Source organism: Xiphophorus maculatus, chromosome 6 (genome assembly GCF_002775205.1).
Source record: "Xiphophorus maculatus strain JP 163 A chromosome 6, X_maculatus-5.0-male, whole genome shotgun sequence".
NCBI classification, from domain to species: Eukaryota; Metazoa; Chordata; class Actinopteri; order Cyprinodontiformes; family Poeciliidae; genus Xiphophorus; species Xiphophorus maculatus.
Window position 1 is genome coordinate 17650459 of NC_036448.1, and position 15730 is coordinate 17666188.

The 15730-nt window shown below is 36.5% G+C and overlaps 1 protein-coding gene across 2 annotated transcripts in view; it reads left to right on the forward strand.

Annotated features, from left to right (window-relative positions):
* Positions 1-15730, forward strand: part of LOC102235584 (arf-GAP with GTPase, ANK repeat and PH domain-containing protein 3) — a 150117-nt gene that overhangs the window by 119563 nt on the left and 14824 nt on the right. For both annotated transcript variants that reach the window (XM_023334876.1, XM_023334875.1), the window contains exons 14-16: positions 13553-13707; positions 14151-14241; positions 15263-15485. In XM_023334876.1, coding sequence (XP_023190644.1) covers positions 13553-13707; positions 14151-14241; positions 15263-15485 — 469 coding nt within the window. The remainder of the gene's footprint in view (positions 1-13552; positions 13708-14150; positions 14242-15262; positions 15486-15730) is intronic.

Here is a 15730-nt window from a genome sequence, read left to right on the forward strand (position 1 = left end):
CAAATACTTACAAATCTGCAGAAATACATCAAAGATGTTGTGTTTGTTAGCAACAGCTGATTGGCTTGTTCATGCTCCGATTGTGATGTCGTGAACCCTCATACATGTTAAGCAGAAGTTGGTGTGTTTTGTATTTTCTGAAATATACGCATTAGAAACACGTACTTCATTACCCAGCTGTGTTAATATCGTTAAAGTATATCTGTTATTGAAGAACAACACACCACTGGATAGAATGTTTCAGAGATGTTATCATTACTGCATTTCTAGATTACAAGAACACAAACTGTCATGATGAAAAAATAAAAAAACACTACATAGTAATCTCGATTCAGAGTTTATGTGTATATGATGAATATAAAGGTGTGTAGTTTTGTGTCTCTATGCGACCCCCTGTTCAGCCCCAATTTATTTTACCGTTGCATGAATAGTGAATGTGGCCGTCCTCAGCAGGGGAGTGGCAGTCAGCTCTCCACCCAATTAATAATGATTCCTCAGCCCAATGATGAATGGAGAGCCCTAATTGGATGGTATTGTGAAAACACTGAGACGCATTTCAGAGGCCATAAAACTGATGTCACCCAAACGGGATGATCAATCAACAAGATTGATATGCTGGATAACAACAACAATGGCATTGACGCCTCCTAAATGGGGCTTAGCATTTATAATCATTATACTTTTTTATCCCAGTTTCTGACAGCCTCTTTAAAGTCTGAATGGGTCTGTTGACCACATTGTTGTACAGAGGGAACATCATCAGCATCACAGTGATAAGTGCTGTGACATAAGTGGTACTATAGAGTCTTATGTGGCAATATCAACCTCTGTTTCAGTAGTCATACTGGGCCAAATACTTTAATATTCTGGATTTGGCATCATGATTTATGTTTTGACAGTATGTCAGGAGCTGCAGCTCTATGTATGTACATAATCAGCCTGCATCTCACAGCATCCTTACTTGAGTTTTATTTGACATTACTTAGCTCTTAATGTGTATCTCCTGGCACATGAAAGTTCTTAGCCGAGTGACAGCTGGCTTTGTCAAACATCTTCAAACCTCATCCATTTGTCTGTTTACTCCTGGACTTCTTGAGAAAGAAGTTTAAGAGCAATCAGACTGGAGGAGGCAGATTCTGAATGTTTCTCACATCATCAAACATGCACATTGTTTTCTATCTATCTCATTCTTCTCTGCAAGGTTTTCTATTAGCATCAGCATGTCTGTTCAGCTGAACGCTCCACAATACAGACATATCGCTTAAATATTGGATTCACCCAATTCTAAGGATATGAGCTGCATGTCCTGTTAGAAGAATAGGAGAGAGAGAGAGAAGGCAAGAAATAAAAAAAGAGGAGAGGTGGGATCCTTGAATAAATTGCTATCAGTTTATCTCATTTACAGGGCAATCAGAGGCATGCACTGCGGGCTGAAATTGAATTTTAGTAGTTGTGAAGCATCATAAATCAAAACAGCACGAGCGTTTTAAGGTGAGATATCATTTTGGTCAGCATGGGACGTGTGGGATGTTCTTTGGAGCCTGGAGAAGCTGTCACTGCATCATTTTCAAATGTACCACCACTGCCAGTACTTAGAAGAAGTCTACTCCAGGATGGCAAAAGTGCTATTATCTAGTCATATTCACCAATAGGAATGGGCTGGTTTGAGATTCTTACAGTTTTTTGGGTTTTTTTTTTTTAGAAAAACATCACAGTATAACAGAATTGCAGTAGTGACACAGGTATTAAAACAAAATGCATTATTTAACTGCTTTTATTCAATATAGAAAAGCAAGAACAATTGCAACTGCTAAAATAATATACCATTATGACTGTTTTAATAATGTACTTATTAATACTGTAATTATTATAACTGTAATTTTATTTTAGTTTTGATATACTTAATCAAAAATGAAATTACCACCTGCTATATTTATTGTTGTTTTTAAAATGACTTTTTTTCATCTATTATCCATTTTTGAAATTTCTTTATAAAGTGGTGTTTTTCAGTTTTTCACAAATAAAATTCAGGATTTGCAAAAGTTCTACAACTTTGCGCTGCATAATCTCTATGCAGCGCAAAAATATGTAGTTACAGTTTGACCAATCAATGTATTTTCAGTTCTAAACTAGTGCTGATAAGATGCACTCTAGATCCCTTTAGTTTAGCAATGTCAGCTGCAAGCAGTTAGTAATTGGCAATTAGCCATTGGTGGTATTGTCAAATGGTGGAGGCTTTTTCAATCCTCATCAAGTGACATCAACAAACTCAAAACATATTAAGGCAGGAATTTCAGGACTGCTTCCTGTCTTACTTCAAAATAAGAGTCTCAAACAATGGTGCAGAGCATCAAGCTTAAAGCCCTTAAATATTTAGTTACTTTATCAGATGAGGTCTCATGCTGACAGCAGCTACACAGAGCTTTGTGAGGTAGACTTGTCCTTGACAAAGCTTTTTAAGGTCTTTAATACCACAAAAATGCTGTTCTTATATCGCTGCAGCCTGTTTATTATGTAAATTATAGAATGAAAAACCAATTCTTCATATAGTCATGATTTGATGTATGTAAGTCAAGGCACATAAACATAAAGTCTCCTCTGGACAGTGTACTAAAGTTCCTTTAAGATTGTGTGCAAGGGACACAGCCCCTAATATCCTATGCACTGTCAGAGCTGTGTGCTGTAATGAACTTCTCATGTGCTTAAAGAATGATGCAGGATGCATGGCGAGACAACTGACAGCCCCGTAATGTGTTTCCCAGCAGCCGCCTGGCGACGAGCTCTCTCCGTGTGTCGCTCGCCATAAACCCACTGGAAAATCGATGGCCGATAAAGACTTGTGTTCAAGGGGAGCCCTTCTGATTAATGCAGACTGTCAGAGAGCATCATTAATGTATTTCTCTTTTTTTGAAAAAGAATCCAAAAAACCATCAAATGCTCATTGTTGGGTTTAGTGTGAATCGAATATGGAATTGAATTAATGGAAGCAAATTGTGATGAAAGGCTCCTGATGTTTCAAGTTTTTATGAAGGATGTTATTTATTCTTGCTAAGGTCACAGAAATTAGGGAGAAAACAAGAGCTAATGGTGGCCCTGAATGCCTTTATGTCCAAAGGTGTTCAGGTCCTGAGAGATCACATTTAACTCACATTAGTTAAATTTTTTGTCATTTTCTTAAAAATACAACTCGGCACTGGGTTTAAAGGGAGCAGATTTTACTATAGCAAAAAACACAGTTGAATATATGTTGTTTTTTTTCCAAATTATAATTTTCTATTTTTAAATTAGAGCTCTAAATTATTTTCAGGTTTGTTGATTTTTATTTGAAGTTGTACTTTTTGTAATGCAGTTTCTACAAGGACTATAGGGATTTCTTGAGATGTCATCTAAGGTGCAGGTACATAAATGTAGAACTACAGCAACAGGAAGTTGTACATATCCTTAACAATTAAAAGTCTTAGAGTAGAAATTTCTAAAAGAATTGTTGTGACGCTCATATGTTAGTGATTGGAAAAATATGCAGACTCCATTAATACAATGCACTATGAGTATAATTTTAAAAGAAAATTATTTCTGTTATTTTGTGGAACTACAGTCGCAAAAGCCTTCTTATGTTTCGACTGGTATTTTTCACCTTTCATCTTCTATAATGAGTTGCACATTTTTGATATTTTAAGGCCTTTGGCATCACCTTAATCTTTACCCCAGTTCACGTATTTTCTATCAGATTCAAGTCGACATTTTAGCGTGGATACACGAAAATATTATGAGTACATGAAGTAAAAAGCGTATAAACAATCTTAACTCTATGTCTAAAAACTATTTGGGGACAACAGCTGCATCAGAGCTTGGCATTTTCATCTCATATTAGCGTATGTTAGTCATTTTTTTAACAGTTTGATATCAGTCCGACAAATATAACTGGACCAATGTTAACAACCGATATTTATTTCCATCTTGTTGCCATTTGTATTTCTTAAGAGGGATGGAAAGAGGTTATTCATGTGGTATTTGTTTAGTCATGTGATAGTGACTGAAGCAGCTAGGCAATGTCGGTGAGGTAATTTTTCATGGTGTCGAACGGCTAGAGAAATACAAATATTTGTAAATATCAGTAATCAGCAATAACAGCTATATTAATTTCAGATGTTGATGTTGGCCCAAATTTTCATATCGATGCATCCCTATTCCGCCTTGAAGCAAATTGCTTAGTTTAGGCAATGGTGTTCAACAATTAGGTTTAATAGTTATTAAATATTACCATTTTTGTAAAATACAAATTGGTTCCATTAAGTTCAATTTATTTATAAGGTGCAGATTCACCACCAACATTGTTTCAAGTCACTTCACTAAAATATATCCAATTTACGCGCAGAAAAATATAGTCAATTCAGTTCAATCATCATAGTTATATTAAAATATAAAAAAAATATCAAATGAAATATTGAAAAGGATTTACCTTTTTAATATTTTAAAAGCTTTGAGTCACTGACTTTGCAGTAAGGTGAACATCTTCACCCTTTCTCATTGGCATGTGTGTACATTAGTTTCAAGATTAGATTAGCATTTAATAAGCAAACCTACGTAGAATATAAGGGCATTTTTATCCAATGGAGTTAGATGAATCCAATCGACTTAACTCTATTCTAAGACCTTTGCCTTTTTTAATTATGTAAATGCATTTATAGTACTGTTTACTTCTTGTCACAATTATTACAAAATATTGTGCTTGCAAAATATTGCTGGGGGCTGCATTATAAATTTTTATGGTTTCATTGTTATGTGACTGGAGAACATTTCCTTAGTGTTGAATTTCAATCTACTTCAAGTTTGGATAGGGATCTCTGAGATTGAAGTCTGTTTGGTATTTTTGAAGTTTCATGTTCTTTGAAGGTGCACAAAGAATCCCAGTTTTAAACAATGATAAATGTTTAGCTGTAAACAGTGTATAGTGACTTACAAATCATACACAATAACTTTAAGTAATACAATAACAGCAAAATAAAAATATTCAAGCCTGAACTATTGTGAAACTTTTTTTCTCTCAAAGTAATTTAGTTGGTAACAAATGTTACTCATATTGCCAAAAATTATAAGAAATTGATAAATAATTTGGGAATAAGAGACAACATTAGGCAATTTCCAAAATGTTGTACATTTTATCTGCTTGCCCCAACCAAATAAAAAACATATTTCACTAAAAATATTGCCTAAAGCTGAGAATCTTTAAGCAGTTGTAAATATAAGCAGACATAATTTTGTTGTAAAATTTACTGCATGAATAAAGTTCTTAGACTTCATGTTCAAAAGTCTAAATGTGTTCTGTATATAAAGCCAAAGGTCAGCAACAGGTAGTGATGAATAAATTTCTTCTATTAAATTTGATTACAACCTACAAGGCTTATCTTGTTTGTGACTAAGCTGCTCAGCTTTTTTGACATCTTTTGACCTCTCTCAGTTTATCGTAATTTTATCTTACATTCAGAATAAGCCTTCTGCACATTGTTATCCATCAAGGTCAAACCAAGTTGTATGCACTGCAGTCAAAGAACAATGGAATAATGAGCTTTGTTGTTGTTTCCTGTGACTAATTATAGAGAATGAATGGTTGTGCCCCGCAAGGCTTTATTAATGTATGTTTATACATTCCAAGGTGCTTTTTCAGAATCTAACCCTAGAGTTGCAATGCATTATTATTTAATACAGGCCTATTTTAGTATCAACATAATGACTGTCTTTTGGCCTGCCCAAAGTGCAGACTTTTTATCCTTTTGTAGTATTTAGAATAGCAATGTACCAATAAGAATTGTCTGGCAGATTTTCTATCCTCAGTTTTTGTAAAGCTTTTATCAATAGATGTTATGTCATGCAACTATGTGAACGATGAGTCTATGTGAAACAGGGCTTTACTAACACTCCTTTAAAAAGGATAAAAATGCTAAGATGAATTAACATTTTAAATTGGCTTTATGATAGAGTTTAGACCAGACATAAATTAAAATTCCAACCTGGCATAGACTTTGTGTCTGAGCCCAATAAAACCTGACTGATTACCTTTAATTATAGGCCCAAACCCAAAGTAAATTTATTTATTTATTTTTTATTAAGACTTTACTGATCTAAGTTTTAGACCACCATTTAAGTACTACGTTCAACTTCTTTAAGATTTTGTTTAAGATCTCCCAGCTCCATTTTGTTGCTTTTTGTAATCACAGGGTGAGTCAAGTGCAAATCAGACGAACAGAATGAGGCGAGTTCATGTAAGCATTAGTTGTCCAGTGTGCTGCAGTTTTTAAAGTCTACTTAACTTCTGGATGTTACTTTCATTCCTCATCGGGGTAATCTGTCATTTCTTCTATTTAGATTACAACTAGATTAACACAACTTCCGTTTGTGCATTCCCGATTAGTGTTTTATGTCCTTTATGTGTTGTGGGCTTATTAAACGAGCCACAGAAGCCTGAGCTCGATCCGACCCGGCCACCATGCAAATAAGGACTCGGGCTATAAATCTAAACTCTTTTTAGCATCTCATCTTGGTAATTAGCATGGTTATTGTAGCTATTACTCCAAACACAGCTGGCTCTATCTGTACATTCTATAAAATGCAGATCCTAACCTGAATGATGATATTTCCAAAAGGCTGCCAACATTTGCCAATTCATATGTTCCAAAGCAGACAAAGGTTGAAATCTCAAATGGACAAAAAAGAAAAAACTTTGCTGTTTTGTGTTCAGCCTTCCTGTTTTCTGCTGAAAATCTTTCTCTCTTTCATGATCTGAATGAACCATAGAGATGTCTCAAGATGTTACATCTGTGCTTTTAGTAACTTTATTTTAAACACCTTACTGATGCAGTATAGCTGTTTTGGAGTTTTCTTCATTCATTGATAGCCAATACATGTTGTTCTCAGCCCATCATGTTAAGCCTTACTATACGGTATGATCACTAATTGGAAAAACACTGGGTTTGTTCTGCACCGAGATTGAAAATTCATTTGTGAAATTCCTAATGGACAGAGTTTGTTCACAGATCAAATGTGTACCATTTTTACTTTAAATGAATTTCATAAGTAGTGTGGGTTTTAAGTCAGTAGAAAAATAACATGGGGCTATTAGTTGAGGTGTTTAGTTTACATTGAGCATCCTATTGTCCTGCACCTTAGTAAACTGAGGGTTAATATCCTCTGGAGTCCAGCTGAGGATTAGGAAATGGAGGTTTAACTGCCTGTGCTAATGGTGGGTGTTTATCTCAATACTTTGTTTTGTCACTCCCAGACTCACTCTCATTTCCCAAAGCTGTCCCTGGAGCTTCCACTCTTGTAATGGCTTAGCTTTCTGAGCACCACAGTATGAAGAGAAAGGAATAACAAGATTCTCATTTGGGGTCTATGCACACTGCCCACAGATACTTGTATAATTGGCCCTGTTTTCATTTGTCGCAGTTGCTAATGCAGTAGCTATTAGCGCAGCAATACTGGTGCTGATTTCATGTGTTTGTTCATTGTTGGAAGTTAGTTCTTTGCTTGTTTGAGCATGCATGTGCAAGTGTGCAGGGGTGTGTGTACATGTGTGTCAAACAGATAGAAAGCGTGCTCAGTATCTTTCTTTTTTCGCTGCTCTTTTCTCTCTGAGTTTGGTCGTGGTTCCCTCGGGGGCCCTGTCGCAGTAATGGCCTGCTCCTGATTGCTCTGATACAGGTTAGGAATATTGGCTTTAATGATGTGTAAAATGAGCAAGCAGTGCCTGTGACATTTACAGATGGCACCGCCTTGGCCTGTTCTTCCCAACTGCTCGTTAATTCACGGGGAACGGCGAGCACTTCTTTAAGTGACTGCCTGACGCATGCATACGGTGCAACACAATGCACTGAAACAAAAAAAAACTATAACTCACCTTGTGTTTCTCCGCACCTTGTTGCCGTTTCCGACTGAACATTCGCACAAATTAATCAAACACAGAGTCCTCAAGGTGACGAGCTGTCAGCTGAGTCCTTTCTGAGGGTTTGTCACACTGATCTCCAGAGGGCTTTGAGAGGCTTAGACAGAGTAGATGCCTGATGGAGTTTGCCTTATAGACAACACAGCTGGGCTCAGCACCACAGCCCTGAGGTGCTAATCTGGTCCACAAGCCCTCTGTGGTGCATCTGCTGCACTTGCAACGTAAAAGAGGAATCAACATCCTCAGGTCAGCTGCTGCTCTTTCATGTTCCGGTCAGTTTTGTGGGTCAAACAAACACATCACACTTACCGACAGCCAGTAAGTGATTGGAGAGATACAAGTTTCCTGTATGTAGGCGCAAATTAGACAGCTTTTATTTAAAAAAAAAAAAAAATCATTTGATTATTTTCATTGCCCTTTTTTTCATTGTATCTGATGATATATGTTACATTTATTTATTGATAATCTGATTTTGATACTTGAACTTGTGGTTTCCTGACCTATCTGCTCAAGTAGCCAAAACTGCAGTCAATACTGTCTTAATGAGAGCAATAGGTGCTCCTTTTGTTTTACTTAATGACTATCCATGTTTTTGCAAACTTTAAATAGTTGAAATTGTCTTTTCTGTAACCGAGTAAAATGTGTAGCAGACTTTGTAAGCCAGTCATCCACCTATGCAAAGCGGCAAGAGGCAGAGTTAAAAAATTTCTTTTATTTCATTCAAATAAAATTAAGAATAAAGGAATTCTTACATATGTTTTTAAAAGGTTGACATTACTTGATGAAGTTAACTGTCATGTCTATGTCATCATAAATAGCTAGTAAGACAAAGCCTAAAGTACAAATGTAAAAATACTGTCGCCTCAGTGCCCACTAAATATTATTTCATTGGTTGATCTTGACATTGCTGACAAGAAGAGTAGAAGTAAAATATTTCGTAAAGTAAACAGTTTATATTGAATATATATATGAGGTTTTAATTAGTCAAGATTCTAATTATCTTCAACAAGCATACCAAAGAAGCAATTAAGATAAATACAGTGGGTAGCAATATCCCTATTTCTTTGAAATTTGTCAGAGATAAAAATGGTAAATAAATATACACTAGAAATACATATTGTGTGACAAAGTTTGTTTTTAACTACTTAATTTGACACGCTTTATCCAACTGCAAATATATAATGGTAGCAAAAGCCCTTTTGTGTCTTAAAATATAATTTGCCTGTTACAATGCAGTTGTTTTATGCCAATAAGCAATAAAGGAGTAGATGAACAATATACTTAGAGGAGATGGTGAAAAAATTTATGATCCATGTGATGGTTGGACAGAAATGTGTATCAGAACCCTCTCCTCTCCTCTTTGCAACAATGTGGCCATTATGCTGTAATTTTATCTTAATGCCAGGTTAATTGAGGAAAATTACACTTTTCATTCTTCACCCTGAACTTCTACTGACTTTAAAACATGTTCCTACACATCCTCCCACTGATAGAACAGTGCTAATTTATTGCTAATTAGCAAGAACTTGTTGATCACTGTATGATGTAGATGTGGTCAGCAGGTTAATGTTTAGGTCAATGTGACAAGTTGATTGTTCAATGACTATGCTCATGCTAGCTGCAACAACAGCAATAGCAGAAGCACCATCATACAATTTTCCTAGCACAGTAACTTTGGCAGCTTATTAGTGCTAAGACTGCTTGCTGGGAAAAGGATTGTTTGCTAAAAATATGCATTAACTGTGGATTAGGATTAGGTAGTTTTGTTTGTGTGTTTAATACATGTATTGCTATATAGACTGATAAAATCAATCCACATTGATCCATATGGGATTCTAATTATCTTCAACAAACGTACCACAATTTTTCTGTTTTGTGCCTTTAAAAGAAATTAAATAAACACATTGGAGTGCATAACACATATAGAAATGCATAATTTGATATAACTGATTTTATTTAAAGCAAACAAATGACTAAGATTAGCACTGGTGATATTTATCATCCACAACTACATTGATTTTGAAACACTGACACTCAAATGAAGAGTGAGAGGGTTCAGAGCTTTGACATTCAGATCCTGTCCTGTTGCCTCTGACGTGCATTATGTATGATAAGCCCTGTTGCTTCTTTTTTTAATTTGTTTTCTTTCTTCAGACATAAAACTTCCATGACCATCTTGAGCTGAAAGGTGAATGCACTATGTACTGTGAATGTCCCTAAGTGATCAAAGACGCACGAGCTGAAAAAATCAGTGTCAACCTGTGAATTATCAGTGCTGAAAAATGATGTAACATTGTTGCTTAAAAATCCAGTGGTGGAAAATCAAAATAAAAATATAATTTCGACCAGTTAAATTTAGTAGTACATATTTTCTAGAGCATTCAGTTTGAGATTTCAGAGCTTAGTTAGTTGGACCCTGGTTGTTAATTTTACAGTCTTGCTAATTCTTTGTGTTTGATGACTGATTATGATTCTGAACTGCACATCTTAAAAATAGTATAGAGTGTTGCTCCTTTTTGCATCTTAACCATGACCTGGTAAAATACATAGTTACAGTCATAGAAAGTTGAATATTTCATGACTGGAAGTATTCACCAACAATTTGTCTTTATTTTTAACAAGTAGAAACATTTTGAGGAATTCCTTTCTTTCAGCCAGCTGATGGACAGTACCCAGCAACAGTTTGACAGGGTTACTATGCTCTGGTAGATAGCTCTGGAGGGAGCTCTCACTGACTTTTGATTTAAAATAATTCACACAGTAAAACCATATGAAAATTGAGTTTTTAAAACCAAAATGTACCTTCACATTAGGCACCCGTCCATGTTTAGTCACATCTGATTCTGTATATTTCATGTTTCTAATGTACATCATTATACATAGAGCACTAGATTTGCAATCCTCTGTGTACGCATCAGTTTAAGAAACCAGCCATCCGACGCTTTTTTAATCTCCATAATGAAAGTGTGTTAATGCCTCCAATTTATTGCCTGGTCAGCCAACAGAATAATTAGCTTTGTTCAGGTTTTCACAGCAATGAGAGCACAAGTACAACAACATTCGGAATCACAAATTCTAATCAAACGCATTAGTTATTGTACCTGAAGGTATATTAGAGAAGAAAAAATGAAATTCGATTATGTGTATCACAATTAATCTTTTTTATTTTATTTTTTATTTTTTGTCTTTGTGTTGTTCCCTGCTGCTCTATTTTTTCTGCCTTTGAAGTGCCTGAAGTTAACCCCTTTTTCTGTGGAATCCTTCTGCTATGATCAGTATTTTAAAATATCACACACACACGCAATCCCCTCCCAACACATTCAGACATGCACTTTTTGTGCTGTAAGTCTAAATAAAGAGGCTTCAAGTCTTTATTGATTTTCTGTGACCTGGAGTCGATACCACAAACTAAATCAGATAATTGAAGTTGGTTTCAAGCTAATTGCATTATTGCTTTAGTCCTGAAGAAATGACCCCTCTGCTGTAGCACAGAGATTGCAACATTAGTGGCATCCATCGCACATCTGTCATTAAGCAGCAAAGGACTGTGTCACACAGCAAGGAGTGTAAATTGATTGTAAATATAATATCTTCAGTCGGATGATTTGTCTAACACCACAACATCATGTTATTGCAGATGTTTTATTAGGCATGCACTGCTAATTTAATGTCAGAAATTTTAGAGTGATATGCAGTACTGCAAGTGTTTATGTAATTTTAATAATTAGTTCAATCGACAGTTTGACCGTTAAAAACGAAGCATTCAAGATGCAAATCAACAGAAATGCGATGTTGACAAAGTGGATAAAAGCTTCCGTGGAAAACATGTACCTCTTGTGTGCGTTTGCCTCCAGTCCTCCAAACGTGGTTTATGCAAATGAGAATACTATTTGCATAGACATAATTAGGTAATTACAAATCATTTGGCAATGAGCTCAAGCATGTGCAGAGACCAGAGACGTTACACAAGTCACATTGTACTGTACGGAGTTAATGAATTGCTGCTAAACAGCATGTGTTGGAACATATGTTGTGTCACAACTCCTCACAGAAAACATCAGGTGACATTTTCATAAATCTTAGTCACACAGAAAGGAACCAGGGGTTGAAGTCTATTTAAATGAATGAATTGAAGAATACAATGAGAAAAGAAAAAGTAAAGTCCAAAAGATTTGGGGACACCTATAGTTAGCAGTTAATTAGAACCTCAGTTTGGACATAAACATCTCTGCAGAAAAAGCGAACTGTGTTTAAGTGAACCAAACCGAGCCTATGAGCAATCAGGTTTATCAAGCAAGTAATCCGGTGGCAGAGAACCAAATTTAGTCACACTGTCCAGTGCAGTACTGTGCAAAAAAATGTCACCCACTTTCTCAGTCATTATTGCTTATGTTCAGATCCACACATCCCCATTCGACACTGTTTTGGGTTTGGAAACATAACTCCCCAGATTTGTTTAAAAATTAACATAGTCCCATTTTGTGCGTGTTTGATAAATGAAGACCACGGTTTTTTACTCTCTACAAACCTGTCCCACTCACTAATTCATGCACACTTTCTCACAGCCCATCAAAACATGTTATAGCATAACAGGACATTTTTCTGACGTTGTTGGAAGCCAAAACTTCCTGGTACTTCACCACAATCTGTTTGACAGTGGTCAAATGATTTGTCTCTAGTAATGGAACATTTTTATCTCACACATTTTTCATGTGTTTAAAGTCCAGCTGAGCACCAGTGTTTTTATGTATATTCAAAACAGATTATAAGCAACCCTTTTTCTTCTAGATAAAACAGGAAGAACTGAAACATCTGGTAAAATAGTTCCTTAAATGCAGTGACTGAAGTGATAACAAGAACTAATACTGGGTGATGAATCAATGCTGCATCTGATTTGTCTTAGATGTCAGAGCTCAGATCTTGAAATTGTCTCTGTCACCATTAGAGGGTGTTTTAGCAAAAAGTCAGAAAACTTGAGATTTTTTAATTCTTGTGCTCAGTTACCAAGCTACACAAGTCAACAGCAACATGTCTCAGTCCATTTCATCAATAAATAACCCTGCTTGGTAGGCATTTTTTTGGTAGCAATGTTGCCTGGCAGCATGAGGGTCCTGGGAGTTTCCAGGTCCGGGTTCTCTGGCATCATCCCACAGTCCAAAAACATAACTGTTAGGATAAGTGATGACTCTAAATTGCCGTTGGGTATCACTGTTTCTCTGTGTTGCCGTGTGATGAACTGGCAACCCATCCAGGGTGTATCCAACCTCTCATCCAATAACTGCTGAAGACAAAGACCAACACTTGTTACCTCTCCCCTCTTGTGGCCCTGAAAGGACAGGCGGGTATAGACAGTGGAAAAATGTATTAGTCTTAAACATTCATTAAAGTTTCTAAACCCTTGACATTTGGTGGTGATTTGGAGTGTCAGTTTCATGATAGAATGAAATGCATATTTCTCCTGTCTTCCAATGTGAACAATCAGTGGGGCGCCAGGTGGTGATTGTTTATTTAGGAGCCTAAATATACTGTTTCAGAAATATGTTCAGATGAAAGATAAACAACACTAACTTAGTTTTTTCCATTATGTTAAGCTATCATACTTTTTATTTTCAGAGCAAGAAGATTCCTTTGAGTTCATCATTGTGTCATTGACGGGCCAGACGTGGAACTTCGAAGCATCTACATATGAGGAGAGGGAGCTATGGGTGCAAGCAATAGAGAGCCAGATCTTTGCCAGCCTACAGTCCTGTGAGAGCATCAAGAACAAGGTACAGTAGGTCAGGAAACATAAGGAGCAATAAGAAGACATGCATAAGATCTAACTGCTGTCATCCTACTATTCTTCTGCTTCATTTACATTCCTCTTTTCTTCATCCTCCGACCTCCCAGTGCCCCTTCCCCACCTCACCAGCGTGAAGCTATGGCATGTGGGAGGTAGTCAAATAGGTGTGCCGCAGTATGGGGAGTCTCTTATTAAAACTGACAGACATCAGAGGGAGAACACAGCTAGTGTCGGCCTACATGGGGAAACACAGCCTCATTAACATATTCATATTCTCTCTGTTTCACATTTCGCCCGAGCCATTGAAGCTCCTATCACCTCCTTGTCAGTTGTCCACAACCTGAGTCCAGCTGTAATTGTTTGCCTTCTGTTCCCCCACACTGGAACAATTAGTTCCTGTTGACTTATTTTCTCCTTGATTTCTCACAGTCTCGGTTAGGCAGCCAAAGTGATGCAATGGCCATTCAGTCCATACGGAACGTGAGGGGGAACAGCTTCTGTGTCGACTGTGATGCACCCAGTGAGTATATCTCTGCATATCTACAAATTATGGATATTACAAAGAAGATTCAATATTACATTAACATTCTAGACTAATACAACTACAGTCAAAATAAAGAATAAAAACAGTTTGCTTACTTTTTCCTAGATACTTTGGCTTTTGCTTTAGCTGTAACAAATCTGTATCAAGTTGTGCTGTAAAAACGTAAAAAAAAAAATACAAAAAATTGTTTCACTTTAGTTTTTTGATTGTAAAGTAAATAGTAAATGCAAAAAATATTGTAACTGAGGTTTTAAAAAGGAAAGAATTTATCTAACATATTAAGCTAAGTCCATCATTAGAATTTATTTTTACACACTTGGCTAAATTTAAGCCAAACTCAGCAATTTCCAGTCATATTGGTCAACAATATAGCTGTAAAAGATTCACTTAGAGGATGTGTCTTTTCTGCTCTTTTAGCTTAAATGTGTCATTTTTTTAAATATTTTTATTTTTGCTGTTCTGACTTTTATCTGTGCAAAGCTGGCTGCTAGGAAGATGCTTTACAGTTTCCTCTAAAAGGGAATGTGCCATTAATGGCATTATCTTACATATTAACAAAGGTGGATTTTCATTTTGCAAGATTTATTTATTTCACAGTTTAACTGAAAGAAGGCAGTAATCAATAGAAAAGAATAGTTGGATATAAAACAGTCTAACTTGGGTTACTTTTGCAAACCCAATCTTGGCTTAATACTATGAACTAAAGTCATTAACAACCTACTGACATTAGGATAATTATACAGCATAGGTTAATATTGGTATCATTTCTTATTCCATCCTATGGAGGAGTTTCAGTGAAGTCTGATTAAGTTGTATGTTTTACAACAACTGTCTGTGCAGAAGGAGATGGAGCTCCTTCTAGTCTTAAGAAACAGGGTCACAACTGATGACCTAATGTATGAGCAAACCTAAAAAAAATAAATCATAGATACTCTCAAGTAAAAATTCTAACTCTTTCTGACCTGTTCTAAGGATTTCTGATTTTTCTATCCTGTAGACCCAGATTGGGCCAGTTTGAACCTGGGTGCCTTGATGTGCATTGAGTGCTCAGGCATTCACAGGAACCTGGGCACCCACCTGTCCCGTGTGCGTTCTCTGGACCTGGACGACTGGCCGGTGGAGCTGAGCATGGTGATGACAGCAATCGGCAACACCATGGCCAACAGCGTATGGGAGGGCTGTTTGGAGGGATACACAAAGCCAGGGAGCGACAGCACCAGGTTAGCACGATTCTGCAAATAAAGGTGATGCTTAATGAAGCGTGCAGAGATTATAGGAGGAGAAGGCATGAGAGTCTTCTCTCCATTAGCCGCCATTTATTAGCTACCCACATTTCAGCGGAGGCAGTTCACACCACCAAATGCGCCATAAGAATCACCAGGGGGCCATAAATGTCAGCCCACTGAGTCAAAAACACATTATTTTATGTCTTGAGCTTCAGTTCTTCTCATACACACTGATCACA